The following is a 20,614-nucleotide window of genomic DNA, read 5'->3' as shown; positions in this document are numbered from 1 at the left end:
GGGAGCTGGGAAGGTGACTCAGTGGTAGAGCGCTTGCCTTGCATGCCTGAGGCCCTGGGTTCGATTCCTCAGCACCACATAAGCAAAAAGAAAAAAGCCGGAAGTGGCGCTGTGGCTCAAGTGGTAGAGCACTAGCCTTGAGCTGAAGAGCTGAGGGACAGCGCCCAGGCCCAGAGTTCAGGCCCCACGAACAGGGGGGTGGGGGAGCTGGGGAGAACTCAAGGGGAGGGGGGCATTATGATTCAAGTTTAAAGCACAGTAAATGGATCTTCTACCCAGGGGTAAAAGGAGGTTACATCTGTTAGAAAAGGTGGCTTGCTATGGAAATAGCTTCTTGTCATATTGCATTAAATTTTGCTTTGTTCTACTGCTATTGCTGCCTGAAACTCCTCCTGGCTTATCTGCCTGGACACATGGTTGTGGCCTTGCAATACCTGGTCCTATTGAAAGACTGGGCTTGTGTTTAGGTGGAAATGCAGCTTTCGGGGAACTAAATGCTCTTAGCAACTAAGCAGATTTCTTCTTTATATCATGCGGTAACTAATCTTCAGAACCCTGGCTGCCATACTGTATCAGCCCTGCCCATAGCCCTTACATGCTCACATACTGTATCTGCCTACTTTTCTTGGTGTGAACACTTCATAGCACTGTCTGCCTACTTTTCATGGTGTGAACACATCAGGTGGGGTGTTTGAGACCTCTGTCAGGCTCAGTAGTAAATGAAACAGCTTTTTTGGAACACTTTTTGGGTGTAAACTTTTCATAAAATATGGTTTTGAGGGCCAGGTAGATTGAATCAGATTGAAAAGCCTATGGAAGTAGGTCTTTTTCAGAACAGCCAGGATTTACCAAACTACTCCATGGATGATGTTACCTGCACTCAAAACTGAGTGGGAACCGGGTGCCAATGACTCACACCTGTAATCCTAGCTACTCAGGAAGCTGAAAGCTGATGATTGAGGTTAGAAGCCAGCCTAGGCAGACTTTATTTAACCAAAAGAACGACACACCTGGAGGTGTGGTTCAAGTGGTAGAGCTCTGGCCTTAGTGAAAAAGCCAAATAAGAGCTTGAGGTCTTGAGTTCAGGTCCCAGTACTACTATAAAAAATTAAGCCAAGAGCCAGTAGCGCATGCCTATAATCCTAACTATTCAGGAGGCTGAGACCTGAGGATCGTGATTCAAAGCTAGCTGGGATAGGAAAGTCCGTAAGACTTTTTATTTCCAATTAACCACAAAAAAAGCCAGAAGTGGGGGAGTGGCTTAAATGGTACAGTGCTAGCCTTGAGCAAATAATTTCAGAGACAGCCCCAAGCCCTGAGTTCAAGCCTAGGAATAGCACAAAAATAATAATTTTTTTAAAAAGCTGGGCACCGGTGGCTCACGCCAGTAATCCTAGCTACTCAGGAGACTGAGATCTGAGGATCGCAGTTCAAAGCCAGCCTGGGCAGGAAAGTCTGTGAGACTCTTAATCTCCAGTAAACCACTCAAAAACCAGAAGTGGCACTGTGGCTCAAGCAGTAGAGCACTTGCCTTGAGCTGAAGAGCTCAGGGACAGCGCCCAAGCTCAGAGTTCAAGCCCTATGACCAACCCCACCCCCTCCCACCCCCCCCCACCCCCCAAAAAAAAGATGGGCTGAGAATGTGGCTTAGTGGTAGAGTGCTTGCCTAGCATGCATGAAACCCTGGGTTTGATTCCTCAGTACCACATAAACAGAAAAGGCCAAAAGAGTGCTGTCCTTGAACTAAAGAAGCTCAAAGACAGTGCCCAGTCCCTGAGTTCAAGTCCCAGGACTGGCAAAAACAAAACAACAGAAATGATTTGTAGGAGTTACTTAGACAAACATCTTCTGATTGCCAAATTAGGTGAAAGACAAAAACACTATGATAGAAGAATATTAGGAAAATAAATGAGAGAATTTTCAAACTCAAGATACCCAGGAAGAGCTTGTGGAAGAGTTCTTGTTTGAGCAGGGATTAGAGGGTCAATAACAAGGGGAAATGCTTGGTACAAGGGGAGAGAGAGAGGTGGGGGTATTTTCCTTTTAACTTAGGAGTATCTGAAAGTTGCTGTGAATTGAAGCACTGGGTGAGTTCGGGATTCATAGTTTAAGGCAGATTCAGAAAAGTTTGATTCTAATCCCAGAGGGCTGTGAGTATGAAGCTGAGTAACTGAGGCTTGTTCGCCACCCATATGGAGAAAGGTGTGGAGTGTGACCCTCGTGATGGGAGCCACTGAGGTTGGATCCCATGAGTTTGGGCATCTGGGAGGCCACTCAATAGTTTCTGTCTTACAGACTGGATGAGACTTGACTTTCCTGCCAACTAGTCCAGAGTCACTAAACAAAAGTATCAGTCTCTACTGCTTTATTTTATAGGTCAGTTTTGATTCATATAGGATGACCTGTTAAGGAATTAAATAGTCTAGTTTTTTTTTTTCTCTTGTGTGATACACTCTTATCTTGTGGGAACTCTGTGAAGGAACTAATTTGTGTAAATTGAGTACTTTTAAATAAGCTAAGAAGATTATTTTTCTTTGTAGTTTTAAATAAGCTAAGAAGATTATTTTTCTTTGTAGGTCCTTGGGGCTTGAACTCTGGGCCTGGGCGCTGTCCTTGAGCTTTTGCTCAAGGTGAGCACTGTACCACTTGAGCCACAGTGCTACTTATGGCCTTTTTGAGTAGTTTATTGGAAAAAGAGTCAGAGTTTCCTGCCCAGGCTGGCTTTGAACAGTGATCCTTGGATCTTAGCCTCCTGAATAGCTAGGATTACAGGTGTGAGCCACTGGCATCTAACTGATTCTTCACTTTTAGAGTAGGAGAGTATTCATCTTGCCTCATTCCTGTTCTGTGCCCATGAACAATATGCTTTAAGAAATGTTTCTTTTAGCCGGGTATCAATGGCTCACGCCTGTAATCTTAGCTACTCAGGAGGCTGAGATCTGAGGATCCAGGTTCAAAGCCAGCCTGGGCAGGAAACTCCATGAGACTCTTATCTCCAGTAAACCACTCAGAAAACCGGAAGTGGTAGAGTGGTCTGGTTGAGCTGAAGAGCTGAGGGACAGCGCCAAGGCTCAGAGTTTAAGCCCCATAACTAACAAAAAGAAAAAGAAAAAAAAAGACATGTTTATTCATGTTATTTATTTTTTTATTTTTATTTTTTTTACCGGTTGTGAGGCCTGAACTCTGGGCCTGAGCGCTGTCCCTCAGCTCTTCAGCTCAAGGCTAGCACTCTACCACTTGAGCCACAGCACCACTTCCAGCTTTTTTTTTTTTCTCTTTGCTGATGTGGTGCTGAGGAATCGAACCCAGGGCCTCAGGCATGCAAGGCAAGCACTCTACCACTGAGCCAACTTCCCAGCCCCGACATGTTTCTTTTATAGTCTTAATTTTTAAATAACATGTTAATGCACTTGTTTCTAATTTATTTCCTGAAGAATATAGGTGTTTGGGTCTGGAATGGGGTTTTGCAAACTTTTTCTTTACTGTTTTTCTTCTGTGCTGGAATTAGGGCTTCAGCTCTTGGCCTCACATTGTTGTTTGGCTTTTTTCCCTCAAGGCTAGCGTTCTACCATCTGAGGCACACATCTGGCTTTTTGCTGATTAATTAGAGATAAGAGTCCTTAGGATTTGTGTGCCCCAGGTGGCTTCCAACCAGGATCCTCAGACCTGTTTCCTGAGTAGCCAGGATTACAGACGTGAGACTTGGTTGCCCAGATGAACACTTTTTTTCTGGTCATGGAACTTGAACTCAGGACCTGGCACTGTGCCTAAGCCTTTTTGTGTGCAAGGCTAACGCTCTACCACTTGAGCCACAGTGCCACTTCTGGTTTTTTGAGTGGTTAATTGTAAATAAGAGTATCATGCTGGGGGCTTGGGGCTCATGCCTGTAATCCTAGCTACTCAGGAGGCTGAGATCTGAGGATCTCGGTTCAGAGCCAACCTGGGCAGGAAAAGTCCGTGAAACTCTATCTCCAATAAACCACCAGAAAACCGGAAGTGGCGCTGTAGAGCGCTAGCCTTGAGCTGATGAGCTGAGGGACAGTGCTCAGCCCCAGAGTTCAAGCCCCATGACCGACCAAAAACAAAAAAAAAAGTATCATGAGGACTTTTCTGCCTTGGTTGACTTTGAATTGTGATCCTCAGATCTCAGCCTCCTAAGTAGCTAGGATTACAGATGTGAGCCACCCGTGCCTATATTCTATATTCACTTTGCCTTTGTAAGATTTAAAACTGGTGTGTTCTACTTCTTTGGAGCTCTGGAAAGAACATACAGTAAGAAAGCACCCTCTGCTGGCCCACTGCAGCAGTCGTGGGAGGGAGAAGTCTCTTTAGGGTGTGTGGAGGGGGCAGGCTTTGGGATCGCCACAGGCCTCTGGACTGGCATGTTTCAAGCTCTTCAGGTCAGGCTTTAGGGGAATAGTCACAAATAGACTGCATGTCCCAAGCTGCTGTGCTCTTTTTTTTTTTTTTCTTTTCCTTTCTGTAGCCCTCTGCTTGCCAGTACTCAGTATGTGCCAGGTCCTAGTACTTTGGTGGAAGGTGAGGAGGTATGTACAGGCTGAGCCTCTGGACTAAGTGGAGACTTTGCATTTTCATCTGCCATCTTTGGCAGCTAAGCTCCAGCCAAAGTCGCTTCATTTTACTGATTGGTGATGTTGACAGATGCACAAAATGAATCCAAGTTGGTACGTTTGGGGCAACGTTTTGACTTTTGTACAGGGGTGCATGTCCTCCTTAAATGACTGTTCTGCAGAAGGCTTGACTAGATGAGTCCACCTTATTGGCTTGGTTTGGGATTTTAAACTTGTTGGGATGTTTTGTTTATTTTGTTATATTTGTTATGGTTTTGTTGTTTGTTTTTATTTATTCATTTGTTTGTTTCTTTCATTTTTATTTGTCCCAACATTTTCCTTTATAGTCAACCATTAGATATTGATCAGTTGAAGCTCATTTTAAGACTCGTTGGAACCCCAGGGGCTGAGCTTTTGAAGAAAATCTCCTCAGAGTCTGTGAGTTGATGCTTTGATTGTAATTACCTGCCCTGTGGGGAGTCTCTGCCACTTGCCTTCCATCGTTCTGTACTTTGACCCTGGTATGTTTGTAAGCACAAGTGCCCTTTGTATGCTGATGTCTGAGATGAGGTATATGTGTGTGCGTGCGTGCATGCGTGCTTGCTTGCATGCAAGAGTGTGTTTTGTTCTTTTTTTCTGGGTATGTACTTGGATCTCAGGAACCTCTGTTGGGCAGTTGTAGCCCAGAAAATATGAATTGGAAAATCGTGCCTTTATTCCTCATGTCCTCACTACATTCTCCCAGAAGTTTCATGACAGTGAGCTTTTTTTGCTTTCTGGCTGGTGCTGGATCTTAGCACATGGGCTTCCCCATCAATTAATCTAACTTCATCCCTAAAAGAATGAAATGTGCATCATTTCCATGCTCCTGTTTCCCTCCCAAGGTCACTCACTTTTTGCTGTTGTAGAACGGACACACATCCAACAAAGTATTTGTTCACACTAGGGTTTCCTCTCTTGCCAGCCATCAGACCACTCAGGAAATACCTCTGCTCCTGGTATTTCTGCAGGAGAGTGGTGTTAAGTCCTCCTTATGAACTCCAAGCTGAGTAACCTAAGGAAAGGCTGTGGAACTGGTGCCTTTCTGCTCCAATTCCTGTAAGCAGGGATTTGGAAAGGAGCCCCAGGCAGGTGACTCTGGCTTACTTTGACAATGACTTCCTGCTGTTGATCATTTGCTCGGGCCAGAGCCTTGAGAGGAGCTACAAAAGTCCAGCCTTTCTCCTGTTTCCCTTCGTCTGCCCCACCGTGCAGTTGGATAAAAAGGAAAAAAGTGTGCAAGCTCCAGCTGCGTCTTCCTGGATTCCTAACTGAAAGGCTCCTTTGCCCAATTGGGAAGTCAGCTGTGTAGTTCGAGGCAGGCATGAACAGGTGGGTTTAGTGGTTCATCACCCTCCTGACAGAGAATACCATCTTTGGTGAGCATCTCTTAGAAGGACCACACAGCTCAGTAATGTCAGTCTCCAAGCTGCAGAGCTTCAACAAAGGGATGTTCTGGCTCTGTTTTGTTTGTTTTGTTTACTTGCTTAGGATAAGGAGGCAGAAGCACAGGGACGCTGTGACTTGCTGGAGTCATGCTGAGTCATTTGGCAGAGCGAAATAGAGCTAGATTCCAGATGTCCTAATCATCTCATGGGGCTATGCACTATTTTGAGAGTCATTGTCAGAAGTATTGACCACAATCTCCATCCGAACACTCCTTTTCTTTTTCCTTCTGAAATACAGAAGCTGGGTTAGTGTGAATCAGAGAAGATAAGATGCTAAAGAAAGACGTGAGGTTTTGTTGTTGTTGTTGTTATGTTTTTGCCAGTCCTGGGGCTTGAACTTGGGCCTGAGCACTGTCCTTCAGCTTTTTTTTTTTGCTCAAGGCTAGTGTTCTAGAACTTGAGCCACAGCACCACTTCCAGCTTTTTTCTGTATGTGGTACTGAGGAAATGAACCCCGGGTTTCATGCATCCTAGGCTAGCACTCTACCACTATGTTTTAAAAATATTTGGCTTAGGACTGGGATGTAGCTCAGAGGCAAAGCACTTGCCTAACAAGTGCAACATCCTGGGTTCGATCCCTAGTACCAAAAAAAAAATACAAAAATATTTTGGCTTAGATTTGCCAGAAGGACAAGGGCCAGAAGGAGGGTTGGAAAGAAGCTCAGTTAATTAATGAGTGGTGCTAATGAGACTGGGAATAATGGCCTCCCTCGACCCAGCCATCTGCCCAAGAGATGAGAGGTTCCAAAACACAGGATGGCTAACCTAGTGCATACCTGTCATTAGTCCATCATTTGTGTTTAAGGAAGAAATGGTGTTGGGTACGTGAGCTAATAAGGAGCTGTCTTTATCTTATGGGAAATGGACACATCATATATTTCAACAGCTTCCATACAGCACTGGGCATTATGGAATTAGCCAGAATAAAGAACATACTCAATACAGTATTGAGTACAAGAAGAACAGAATGAATTTCCCCATTTAATTGTGGCAAGTGGATAAAAACAGTTTATTTAAAAGTGCAGCCAAAATTAATTTACTGTGAATGACAGTGCCAAGTACCTGTTTATTTTTAAAGTACATGATGTGGCACATGCCTGTAATCCTAACACTCTGGGAGGCAGAAGCAGGCACATCTAGAGTTTGGGGCAAATCAGAGCTGCATACTAAGATTCTATCTCAAAAAAGCAAGGGCTGAATGAGAGATTGCTTGTATTCACAAGGCTCTGGGTTCCATCCCCAGCACACTGGGGGAAAAAAACTCATGATGTGTGGAATATGGATGGAGAAATAAAACCAGGTGAGTAAAATTGCTCAAAGATTTTAAATGTTTGAAACATGGTAGACATAAAGACTAGGTATTTTTTTTTATTGTTTTTATTATTCCTGAAAAGCAATGACTAGTAACCTCAGCCTGCATTTGTAACAGGGACATTCTGAGTAAGGAAATGCAGCCAAGCTGGGTGCTGGTAACTCATACCTTTAATCCTAGCTACCCGGGAGGCTGAGTTCTGAAGACCACAGTTCAAAGCCAGCCTGGGCAGGAAAGTTTGTGAGACTCTTATCTCCAGTTAACCAGCAAAAAACTAGAATTGGAGCTATGGCTCAAGTGGTAGAGAGCCAGCCTTGAGCACAAAAAGCTAAAGGACAGCACTTGGTCCCAGAGTTCAAACTCAGGACTAGCACAAACGACAACAACAAAAAAAAACAACCCAGAAAATGCAGTCAGCATAGGGAAAAGGTTAGGATGTGGCATAAGAAAGGGGATAAATTGGATGTTTGTGGCTTAAGGATAGAGAATTTATTTGGTTGGTATCCTAGAACCTTGAGTAACCAGGGAAAGAACAAAACATTGTATTGCAAAAGCAAAAGCTTGACTCACAGTTTTTTCTGGAACTATAAGCTGACAGGAGGGGGATGTCATCACCTACTGATTAAAGAAGACAGAACCAGAACATGTCCAGGCCACGTACTGCTCCCAAAAAGGAAGATGGTTGGCAGGATTCCAACATTGAAGGCCTAGCTAGTAGCCTACCATTCCTGGTTTACTTTGTGACCCTCTTTTCTGCCTTTGTCATTTCTCCAGGCTCATTTTACCAGATGGTTTCTTTAAAAGGTGCATCTACACTGTGTGATGACAGTGTGCTGGCTTTCGTCTTTGAGATAAGGGAGCAGAATGGAGCATGTGGTCCTAGCTCTGTCCCAGAGGCCAGCTGTAGACACACCTTAGCAGTAATCTGGCCATAAGGGAGTTGCAATCAGAGGTGGAGCTTAAGTATTAGAGAAATTATTCAGGGAAGCCTTGAAGAGGCAAAATGATATGGCCATGGCTTTTATTGAAGATGATGCTACAACTGAAGTAAGGAACTGATTTTAACAAGGAAGGAAAGTTGAGGATTTAGAAAACAAGTTAACGCTTGGTTTTTATATTTTGGGGAGAGAGTGACTTATAATTGGGGAATTGTGGCCACAGTTACTTTGAAGTAGAACTTAAATGTGATTAAAAACTCAGTTCTGCCTCCATCATAATCTGTTTTGCACACTTCCTCCCAGCTGTCTGTTCTGTGAAATTAATCTGTTACATTTACTCATTAGAGAGACTTGTGGAAATAATCTTTGTAGCATGTCATAATTCTGTCGATGGCTTGTGACTTCTATTTTGCCTCTGCTGTTATCCTCTAACTTGCCTCCCCTCCTCCACTTACCCTGTATGTTTGTGGCATGTATTTTGAATGTTCCACAGCTAATGTCTTTGAGACTGGGCATCACTTACCAATCTGCCCTCCCATTCATGTCTTCATTGGGAGGGCTGATGCCTTGGAGACCCAATGCCACAAATACTGAATCTCTTCCTTGATTGGATATTTTATTTTCCTCAGTCATCTATTTTTAATCCCACAGACACACAGGTTTTGGCCATTAGTTCTTGAAACAGTTCTCTGGCTGGCATCCTGGATCAAGGAGCAATCAGATTCCAGAGGACCTAGACTATTGAACATTGAAGATGATGCTAAAAGCAAAGAAACCAAACTTTTCCTATGTGCATGGCTACTCCCTGGCTACGAGCCTAACAACCTGAGCCATTCACCAAAGCATGCCTTAACATGCAGCCTTGGGCACTAGCCTGGGGTGGGTGGGAGCAGGGTCTTGTTTGTGTTGAGGGTGGATTTTTTTTTTTTAACTTAAAACTTTGAGTTGGAAAGTTTTTTGTTTTTGTTTTTTTGCACTGTGTGTTTAACAATGCCCTTGACCGGGGATCTAAGATATTAACCAGCTTCAGCAGATTATGCGTCTGACGGGGACGCCCCCTGCTTACCTCATTAACAGGATGCCAAGCCATGAGGTGAGAAAAACAGTGAGGCACCAGAGTGCCTCTCTCAGAAGGCTGCATTCTCTGCATTGCCACTGTGTAACTGACACAGGCTTCAGTGTCACTGAATGCTTGCTTGCATGTGCCCCAAGGAGTCCTGAGGCCATGACTGAGTGTGCTGTCGTAAAATGTCACATTTGACATCAAACATCACCAATCAGTGGGATCAAGAATGAGTGTTAGGCTCGTAAAAATGGTATTCCTTTGGTATGTGGGCTTGTAAATTTAGGGTACAAGGGCCTGTGTGTTTCTTCCTGTAGTTAAAGTGATTACTATCATATGGGTTCATCCAAGGTGTAGTTCACTGACATCATTATCATGCTTTTTTTTTAAGTGCCGGTACTGGAGCTTGAACTCTGGGCCTCCTCCTCTCTGCTCAGTATTTGTGTTCAAGCCTGGTATTCTACTACTTGAGCCACACCTCCACTTCCAGCTTTTTGCTGGTTAACTAGCGATGAGTCTTTTTCTGCCCAGGCTAGGTTTGAACCTTGATTCTCAGGTTTCTACTTTCTAAGTAGCTAGGATTACAGGTGTGTGCTACCAGCCGGCACCTAGCTCACCTTTTTATTCTTATGACTAAAAGTTCTATTTAAAAGAAAATACACATGAAATTGAATAAATACGATTCTAGGTGGAACTAGAATCTCTCTTTACCAATTCTTACTTAATCTCACTAGTTTTACAGTCAATGGTAACTAGGGCCCTTCTTTGTAAGATGCCCTTTCTATTTGGGGGAATGAGGCTAGGATCACAGAGGGCCCTTTCCCCTAACTTTGTTTCTATTTCTGCTGCATTTGCCCAGTCTACATATATCTTTATTAAAGGTTTGACTGTTCTTTGTATGAGAGTGGTCTTATCTCTGTTCTTGAAACCAATTATTTAATCTCCATAGTTAACAAGAACGGAATATGGCCATGTGTATATCCAATTCCTATAACTTTCTTTTCAATGCAGAAAGCCTCTCAACTGCTCTTCTGTACCAACTCCTCTGTCAAATTTAAATATTTAGGAAAACTGCTTCAGAAAAAGAGCTGCTTAGAAGTCTTGACCTTCTGTTTTTAAACTTCTGATCTTAGTACAGTCAGAAAGCTAATGAAAGAGAACTGAATTGGTTAGTTGTCTTATTAACATGGAATGTAACTGTGAGAGAAAGCACATAAATAAAGATGATGGTCATATATAGAGAAATTAGGAGACAGTAAAAAAAGTCTTTGATGAATGTTCTGAATCAGGACCAAGATACTGTTGAACAAAGTCATTCTGAAAACCTTTATTTTTACAGGCAAGAAACTATATTCAGTCTTTGACCCAGATGCCTAAGATGAACTTTGCAAATGTATTTATTGGTGCCAACCCCCTGGGTAAGTTGATCATATTCTCATTTCATGGTATTGATTAGGTTGTGACATGAATTAGGAATTTGAAGGAAGTTTTCCCCTTTTACCAAATAAGAGTATTATCAATTAAATTCTTATACTTTTTTATTGTAAAAATACTGTACAGAGGGGTTATAGTTATGTCAATTAAATCTTGAAATGTGATCAATAATGGCATCTATTATTTGTGTTTGTGTTGTCACTTTTTTTCCTTTTCTGTAGTTTGTGGGACTTGAACTCTGGGTCTGGGCACTGTCCCTCAGCTCTTCATCTCAAGCCTGGCACTTTCCCACTTCACCACAGTGCCACTTCTGGTTTTCTGGTTGTTTATTGGACATAGAATCTTACAAACTTTCCTGTCTGGGCTGGCTTTGAACCATGATCCACAGCTTTCAGCCTCCTGAGTAGCTAGGATTATACCAGCACCCAGCTGTCACTTTTTTACAAAGTGTGTGTGTGTGTGTGTGTGTGTGTGTGTGTGTGTGTGTGTGTGTGTGCGCACGCGTGCGTGCGTGTGCTGGGCATTTGGCTCAGTGGTAGAGTGCTTGCCTTGCATGCACAAGGCCCTGGGTTCGATTTCTCAGCACAACATAAGCAGAAAAAAGGCAGAAATGGCCCTGTGGCTCAAGTGATAGAGTGTTAGCCTTGAGCTGAAGAGCTGAGTACAGCACCCAGGCCCAGAGTTCAGTTCCCATGACCTACAAAAAAGAAAAAGGAAGTGGCGCTCTGGCTCAAGCGGTAGAGCCCTTGCCTTGAGCTGAAGAGCGCAGGGACAGCACCCACGCCCAGAGTTCAAGCCTCACAACTGACCGAAAAAAAAAAAAAGAAAAATGTATATGTGGGCTGGGAATGTGGCCTAGTGGTAGAGTGCTTGCCTCACATGCATGAAGCCCTGGGTTTGATTCCTTAGTACCACATAAACAGAAAAGGCCAGAAATGGCGCTGTGGCTCAAGTGTTAGTTAGCCTTGAGCAAAAGAAACTCAGGGACAGTGCTCAGGCCCTGAGTTCAGGCCCCATGACCGTACCCCAAAAAGAAAAAAAAAAGAAAGAAAGGGGAAGTATGTCTATAACCAACGGATTTAGTTTGAGAAATAAGTGGTACAGTAAGGAAAGGAAAGGAAACCAGGCACCAGTGGCTCACGCCACTGGCTAGTGGTAGAGCACTAGCCTTGAGCTGAAGAGCTTAGGGACAGCACCCAGGCCCAGAGTTCAAGCCCCACAACCAACAAAAAAGAAAAGAAAGGACTTGAAAAATTAAGAGCGAAGACTGAGGCAGCAGGAAGGCGGGTACAGATGACAGCCTGTGGATTTTTCACAACTGCTGTTAATTTATATTGTCCCACACTGAGGGGGGAAATAGTTGAAGCAAGGATGGGTGTTCAGCATATCCACATGGCATCACCTGCAGGTGCTGTGCTCCTCTTATGTGCAGGGAGTTACCTGGTGCACTCAGGTTCTTCCCTCTCCTCTGTTCCGTAGAGGCTTACCCATCTATTCTGCTTTGCAAAGCTGACTTGCCTTCTTACGCTTTAGATTGATTTCATATTCCTCCTCCATCACCTCCAGATCCTAGCAGCTTCTCAGGAATTGCTCTATTCCTTAAAGCTGCAGGGCTGGTGTGGGCTTGAAATGGCCCCAGAAGGTAGCTTTGCCTGAGGCTCAGGTTCTCTAAACAAGGAGAGTATAGTGGACAGTGCTACTTATTTACAGGCAAACACAGAAGGACCAGACCAATACTTCTCAGGAAAGCAGCATTGTCATGACAACTAGTGTCACCAGCTGCCTTTTCTTAACATTATATAATAGGATTGTGTTTGGTCATCTCACTGCATTTCCTCTTGTCTGTGTGGGGCATCGCTCTTTTGAAGCATCCCAGAAGCTCTGCTTCAGGCTGTTTTCCTTTTAAGGGTTGATGATCATGATGACCTCCTAAGAAACTGGGATAGGAGTGAGAATGTGTCTTAGTGGTAGAGTGCTTGCCTAGCATGCATGAAGCCCTGGGTTCAATTCCTCAGTACCACATACAAAAAAAGCCAGAAGTGGTGCTGTGGCTAGAGTGCTGGTCTTGAGCAAAAGAAGCTCAGGAACAGTGCCCAGGCCCTGAGTTCAAGCCCCATGACTGGCACAAAAAAAAAAAAATAGGATAAAGGCTGGCTTGTGTAACCTGTTTTAAGAACTTCACCACAGAAGTTGTGAAGAGGGGTTTCAGTATGGCTGTGATAGTTCTTAAAATAGCAGAGATGCTCGTGCTTGGAAGCACATGGCTCTTCTGGATGAATTTGCACCAGCTTTGGAGATGCACAGTGTCAGATCTCCACTGTTGCTCTGCTGTCCAGGGATGAATTCACACTCTCTCTGGGTATGTAGGATTCTACAGTTCTTGGTTAAGGTTTACATCTGCTCTAGCATGCTCTCACTTGAGCTGTCCTGTTCCCTTCAAGGATCTGTAGAAGCTCTTGTGGAGCTACAAGTACTCAAAGATGTTGGCAAGAGGGCTGGGAAGGTGGCTCAGTGGTAGAGTGCTTGCCTTGCATGCCTGAGGCCCTGGGTTCAATTCCTCAGCACCACATAAGCAAAAAGAAAAAAGCCGGAAGTGGTGCTGTGGCTCAAGTGGTAGAGCGCTAGCCTTGAGCTGAAGAGCTAAGGGACAGCACCTAGGCCCAGAGATCAGGCCCCACTACCGGACCCAAAAAAAAAAAAAAAAGATGTTGGCAAGAATTATGTGCTAGAAAGCCCCCCACCCCACCCTCTTTTTTTTTTTTGTTTTTTGTTTTGTCAGTCATGAGCTCTTTTGCTCAAGGCTAGTGTCCCACCACTGACCCACAGTGCTACTTTGGGTTTTCTGATGGTTAACTGGAGATGAGAGTCCTACAGATTTCCCTGTCCCATGAGCCATGAGTGCACAGCATGCTGGAAGTTTTGTCTTCGTTGTGTTTTTTATCATTTTGCCAGCCCCCATGGTTCAAATAAGACATAACTCACCTTTTAACTCCTTTGTTAACACACTCAAAAAGATAATTCTGTTTTTTGAAAGAGGAACATCCTTTTTCTTATTTAGCTTATTTAGGTCACACACATCCTGACAGATGTCCCCATCTTCTGGCACTGTGACACTTCAGCATTGAAAAGAACCTGACATCACTTAGCAATCGAGATTGTCATCAAGTGCCTCAAAAGGAGCATCTGGTACTCATTCAGCATGGTACTCCTCTGAGTTCAGGCATGCCTGATGGCCCGTTGCCAGCAGCAGTGTCATAAAGTCCCTCTTGCTGCAGACAGTACGTCACCACTCATCAGGAGCAAGTACCCTGCATGCCGACTGAGCATAGATGCACCAGCCATCGAAGTGTTAGCAGCTCTATTTGGTCAGCCACTGACCATAACACTAATGAAAATTCAGATTGCCCCTTGGATGTTAGTGTATGTGTTTACAGTTGTCAAAATCTTTGAGACATCTTTTTCTTACCTCTGGCCTTACTCTTTATCAAAGTATAGGAAATGGTACTTTTTTCTCAGTGTGGCGAAACCCCATCATAGAATCTACATTCAGCCGAAAAGCAGCAGCCACAAAGATTTTTTTATTCTAAGGAGTGCAAGCATCAGAAAACTGTGTGACTGGCAGTGCTCATGATACTTTCAAGATGAAACTTAGGAACTTGATCTCTTCAGGGAACTCCCCTCCTCTTAAGTACATCTGGAAGGTAATTTGCAAAGTTGCAAATGCCTCTGTTTTGCCATAGTTATGTGGCATGCGCCATGTAATCATGGCAGTATTTATCCTCCGAGGTTACCAGGAGTTTTTTGGGTTTTTCCTAGCATGTTAATACTCTTCATTTTTCATTTCTGTCTCTGGCACTGATTGATAGCTGTCGATTTGCTGGAGAAGATGCTCGTATTGGACTCGGATAAGCGGATTACAGCAGCCCAAGCCCTGGCACATGCCTACTTTGCGCAGTACCACGATCCAGATGATGAGCCAGTAGCTGATCCCTACGACCAGTCATTTGAAAGCAGGGACCTCCTTATAGATGAATGGAAAAGTAAGTCCTGAGGGCATGATTCACATGCACCTTGAGAATTTATACTGTAAAATCTTTTCTGGGTAAATCGTTCACCAAAGGCTTCAGGAAAAACAACAGCTGAATGACTCCATTCAGCTGAGTAACACTTAAAGAGTTGAGGGCTGATGCAGAATGACCGTGCCCTACTGATGGAGTCCACTCTAGATGCAGCATCTGGCCCCTAAGCTGCTTCATTTAGTCAGACAGTATAGCACTCCTCACATCTGTGTAGAGCCTTCGGGTTCTTAAGAGGCTCTCCATTTATAAAAATCTAAGGTGAGTGGAGAGTAGTAAGGCATTATAATTGTATAATTAATAGGGTTTTGAGACAAGAAGGATTTGTATCTTATCTGTTATCTAAAACCTATTTAGAGAAACAAGCATAGAACCCGTATTTCCATTCCTTATTCTCTTATTTTTTTCTATAAATCACAAGTTCAGAACTCTAGTCAAATCATAAAAGCCAAGACTATCTTTGCTGCAGTTGTGACTACTCTACTCTTTTACTGGGGGAAACTCAGGGCCTCATAATGTGGTTATACATTGTTGTTGATTTTTTTTGCCGGTCCTGGGTCTTGAATTCTCAAGCTTGTGCCCAGAGCTAGTGCTCTACCACTTGAACCACAGCTCCATTTCTGACATTTTGGTAATTTATTGGAGATAAGAGTCTCACGGACTTTTCTGCCCAGGCTCTCTTCGAACCATGATCTTCAGATCTCAGCCTCCTGAGTAGCTATGATAACCAGTGCCTGGCTATATTTGCTATTTTTGGAGTAGGGTCTCTCTTCTTGTCCCTACCAGCCTGAGCTGCAATCCTCCTATTTGTGCTTTCCTGTGTCACTGGGGATGACAGGTACATAGCACCACACCCAGTCATTGATTGAAATGGAGTCTCACTAACTGTTTACCCAGTTTGGCCTTGAACCATCCACATCTCTGCCTAGCCAGGATTTCAGGCTTGAGCCACCGTGCCCAGCTTCTTTATTCTTGAGCAGCTTCTCCAGAGCTTTAAAGAGAAGGCAGTCAGTGATGAAAGAAAAGAGAAGCAAAGGCTCTCTGCACTTGGACTTGTTTGAGTCATATGTCGTACTAGGATCTCACACACAGACAATAAAGCCAGTTACTTGGAAGTAGTCCTCAAACCACTCACCCGAATGAGAGGAAGGATCTTGAACTTAGAAGTCAGAATGCCCACCAGCAAAGATGCTCACTCTTCCTTCCCAACTTCCAGGCCTGACGTATGATGAAGTTGTCAGCTTTGTGCCACCACCCCTTGACCAAGAAGAGATGGAGTCCTGAGGACCTGGTTTCTGTTCTGTTGCTCCCACTTCACTGTGAGGGGAAGGCCTTTTCATGGGAACTCTCCAAATATTATTCAAGTGCCTCTTGTTGAAAGATTTCCTCCAACGTGGATGGGGTGCGTGTGTGCATGGTGTGTGAGTGTGTGTGTGAGTGTGGATGGGGGTGTATGCATTTGTCTTTATGGAAGGTGAAGAGCATAATGTGAGCTAACTCTGATCACAGTGACATTATGTGAAGTTGTGATGTCTGTGTCTGTCCTGCCTGCTCTTTTCCCCATCTGAGTACTAACCAGGCTCAGTCCTGCTTGGCTTCCCAGCTCAGATGAGATCGGATGCATTCAAGGTGGTATGGCCATAGACTCTGCCTACTCTTTCTGAAAGCTGGCTGAGGCAGACAAGAGCCACTATCTTGTTAGGATATGGAAAATACAAGGTGAAAAATATTACATGTCTCTGGACCTAGTCACGCTTTTGCCTCTTTGGCTTCTCCTGTGGCCCCACCATGGTCAAGTTCATGGGGTGAACTTGACCACATGCCACAGCAGCACATGGAGGAGGAACTCACCTCACTGCTTCAGGTCCAAGGCCTGCCCTCAGTGATGCCTGCAGCCGGAAAGGACCATCTGCCTTCTGTGCGCCAGCCTGTGATTAACTTGCTTAGTATGAGTCTCAGAACTTGACACATTGTGTTTGAAACTATAAATATGTTTGTGCCTTAAAAAGGAGAGAAGGATGTGTAGATAATTGAAAGACTTCAGCTGCTGAAGTTCTGAGCCAAGCAAGTAAGACAAGAGCTGTGGGGTGGCCACTATGAGCCAGAAGAAACCAAGTGTGCATGTGTGCGCATGCGTATATGTGCATTTCCTCTCCCTCCAAGCCAGAGGGTGTTGCTTGCTTGTCACCTGCAAGACAGCTCTCCTGAGAATTGACCCCAGTAGTCAGGCACAGGTTTCTGCTGCTGTCTGTGTGCTTCCTGTATGCTCCTTCTTCCTAGCCAAGTGAGGATATGTTTGCACACCTTGCTGTTTGAGCATGTGCCGCTGCTCGTGCTGTTCTCCTCTGAAGGCCCTGGGCCAGGCGAGTCTGCCTGTGAAGACCTCCTGGGTGGTTCTGATCTTGTATCTCCCCAGCTGATGCTGTGGGCAAGTGACTTCATCCTCTGCAGCCCCCAGCGCTTTTCGGCGTTGAATACAGTTGCTACTCCAGGTGCTTCTGCTGGGAAAACCCGGAAAAGATGGAACAGGTGGATGGATAGCATTTTTATTCTTGCCATCTGATTTTCAACGAATTGTTTTCAGAGAGCTATGTTGGGAAAGCCCTGTCTTTCCCCAGGAACATCCCATACTTTGGAAAACAAGTCGTTCCCTTCTCTCCCAACTATCAATGCTAAGAACTATTTAAAATCAAAGTGAAAAATACAGAGCTCACGAGCCCAGAAACTCCTTTTGCTATCTTTCTCTAAATATGATTATTTAAAAAAAAAAAAAAGAAAGGAAGGAAGGAAAACTGGTCAACAAGGTGTTTTTTCTACCCCTCCATGAAAAAAGGTCTTCTTGGCAGCTTAACGTTGATTGATTTTATGGTCTTGGTTTAGGGAGTAATACAATTTGTTTTAGAATTTTGTACATTGCAGGAATCCTTTGAGAATGTGATTCCTTTTGATGGGGAGAAAGGGCAGATTATTTTAATATTTTATATTTTCGCCTTTATAGATGAAATATCCTCAGGGGTAGAGAAGTGTTGCTGTTGTAATTTTCTGAATTTCAAGCATTCTGTGCTATATGAGGACCCATCTTATTTAAGCCTCTTGTGTACTAAGGAAGTGTAAAGCCAATTTCAGAATTGGCAAATCTTGTATTTAAGCCAAGCTTGTCTCCAGACTCGATTTTAGTGAGGTGATGTGCAGCCTCCAGAAGGCAAGGTGGGGCCCCGGAATCCACTGGAGACAGAAGGAAGGCAGCAGGCCCCAGTGGAGTCTCGGGTTATTTGCCTCACCTGGGATTCTGTGTGCTTACAGGAAAGTGAGCAGAAGAGCCTCACTCACCTTTGAAATCCTCACCATCAATAGCAAGATGAATTTCATCAGGATGTTTGGTTGTAAATGCTAGTGCGATTTCATACAGAAATACTGCTCTGAATATTGTGTGTATACATATATATACATCTGTGTGTATATGTGTATGTACATATATGTATACATATATAAGGTCTTTGCACATGTGACCACATATGTGTTAGGAGGCTTTGTGCTTGGAGAACCTGAACTTGAAGCTGGGAAAGTTCTGTGGATTTTGAGCATAATCCTCCCAGTTTCTCTCAACAGAATTCTGACAAGGGAGAAGAGGAAACTGGTATTTTATTTGTATTCATGAACTTGGCTGTAATCAGGTATGCCATATAGGATATCAGACAATACCACTGGTTAAAAATAAAGCCTATTTTTCAAATTCAGTGAATTTCTCAAATTTATTATGTGTTTCTCTTGATTGTTTTGATTTAATGCACAACATGGCATTGTATCAATATTCTTTCAACTGTGGCCTGGCATGAGATTCTTACAGATCTTAACTCTGAACATTTAGAAAACATTTACTCATGTATTTATAATGAAGAGAATCTGGGTCTGAAAAGTGAAAAAAATAAACAAGGTGTTAGAAGCAGGGTTTGTATTACTGCAGTGTATCCATGTGACGGGGTGGGGCTCAGTCAACTGCCCCTGCTGGCCAAACCCCTCCCCCACTGCTTAGTTTTGTGCAGAACCTGCTAAGAATGGTTTTCCATTTTTTCAAAGGTTGAGAATTATCAACAGAAGAAAATATTTTTGTAGCATGTGAAAAATCATGTCAAATTCAACTCTTGATGTCCACCAATAAAGTTTTATTGGAATATAATCCCACTACTTGTTTCCATATTGTCTGTGGCTGGTTTTGTGCTGTGGTTGACAGTTGAGCAGTCAGGACAGAGAGCAGAGCCTACAGCATGCAAACTATTTAACAGTAGCTCTATCCTAATGGCACTTGAAAATATCATTCATGGGGTTGGGAATGTGGCTTAGCAGTAGAGTGCTTACCTAGCATGCACGAAGCCCTGGGTTAGATTCCTTAGCACCACATAAACAGAAAAAGTTAGAAGTGGTGCTGTGGTTCAAGGGGTAGAGTGCTACCCTTGAGCAAAAAGAAGCCCAAGGACAGTGCTCAGGCCCTGAGTTCAAGCCCCAGGACTGGCAAAAAATACAAAAACAAAACAAAACCCACACAAAACAAACAAAAAAAAATACCATTCAAAACTAGTGAGTTTTTTCCACAGGGCTAAAGAGCCCCACACAGCTGGGTGCTCAGGTCATTTGCTGCTTAATGTCCTGGGAGTGACACCTGATGGGTAGCCCTGGGTGGCTCAGGAGAATAAGGAGAACAAACTATTTTGTCATGTGTCTGCTAGCCCCTGGATGGCACTAGGGACAGTGGCAGTAAGTGGAGGCAAAGAAAGCTCAGGCTTCATTCCTGGGCTCAGTGACTTCATAAAAGGCCCTGTCCTCACATGGGGTACAGGTGCTGCTGTGGAGGTCACACAACTGTGGGGACAATCTTGCCCTCACACACTAGACATGGCTGAGGCCTTCCTCTTCCTCCTGAAGAGGAGGGTAGGCCTGTTGAGCCCAAGGAGAGCTGGCACCACAAAAGTCATACTAAGTGAATAAAAACACTTAAAACTCCAGACCAAAACATCATAAACGGCACCAGAGTTATACCTGTAATTCTAGCTCCTCGTAGGCTATGATCTGAGGATTGTGGTTTGAAGCCAGCCTGGGCAGGAAAGTCTGTGAGGCTCACCTCCAGTTAAATATCAGAAAGCCAGGAGTGAAGCTGTGGCTCAAGTGGTACAGTGCCTGCCTAAAGCAAAAAAAAAAAAAAGCCTAAGAGGCAGCAAGTATCTAGGCCCTGAGTTCAAGGGTCAATACTGGTATGCACATACACAAACCCACACAGTATGTAGAGGACTTGGGAGGGAGGAAATCTCACTGGGACTGTTAGCACAAAGGCGCAACAAAATTATACAAGCTTCCTTGTAATTATTAGGTACTGAGGACTGAACCCAGTTCCTCACACTTGAAAGACAGGCACTCTACCACTTGACCCATTTCCCCAGTATATTTTTGGTTTGGAGATAGACTCACTAACTGCCCAGCTGGCCTTGAACTCACAATCTTATCTATACCTCTTGGGATGTATAGGCATGTACCACCACACCCACCTAGCACAAATAGATACTCTTCTCATGAGCATAGAATGATTCAAGTGTTCGATTTTTAGATTTTTTATTTTTTGGGTCCAGTCGTGGGCCTGAACTCGGGGCCTGAGTGCTGTCCCTCAGCTCTTCAGCTCAAGGCTAGCACTCTACTACTTGAGCCACAGCGCCACTTCTGGCATTTTTCTTTTTGCTTATGTGG

General features: G+C 44.0%; 1 protein-coding gene across 2 annotated transcripts in view; it reads left to right on the top strand.

Annotated features, from left to right (window-relative positions):
• Mapk14 (mitogen-activated protein kinase 14) overlaps nucleotides 1-19,058 on the top strand; it is a 61,715-nt gene extending 42,657 nt beyond the window's left edge. Inside the window, exons 9-12 of one of the 2 annotated variants that reach the window (XM_042684361.1) lie at nucleotides 9,322-9,401; nucleotides 10,711-10,789; nucleotides 14,672-14,845; nucleotides 16,098-19,058. In XM_042684361.1, the coding sequence (XP_042540295.1) occupies nucleotides 9,322-9,401; nucleotides 10,711-10,789; nucleotides 14,672-14,845; nucleotides 16,098-16,165 (401 nt within the window). In that variant the 3' untranslated portion in view covers nucleotides 16,166-19,058. Of the gene's footprint in view, nucleotides 1-4,929; nucleotides 5,010-9,321; nucleotides 9,402-10,710; nucleotides 10,790-14,671; nucleotides 14,846-16,097 lie in introns of both variants that reach the window. The other variant, XM_042684360.1, reaches the window with a different exon arrangement.
• Nucleotides 19,059-20,614: the final 1,556 nt, after the last annotated feature.

The sequence above is a fragment of the Dipodomys spectabilis genome, unplaced genomic scaffold, assembly GCF_019054845.1.
Source record: "Dipodomys spectabilis isolate Male_0828 unplaced genomic scaffold, ASM1905484v1 ptg000085l, whole genome shotgun sequence".
Taxonomy (NCBI): Eukaryota; Metazoa; Chordata; class Mammalia; order Rodentia; family Heteromyidae; genus Dipodomys; species Dipodomys spectabilis.
The sequence above is the reverse complement of the archived record's forward strand: the minus strand, read 5'-3'. Positions and strand labels throughout refer to the sequence as shown.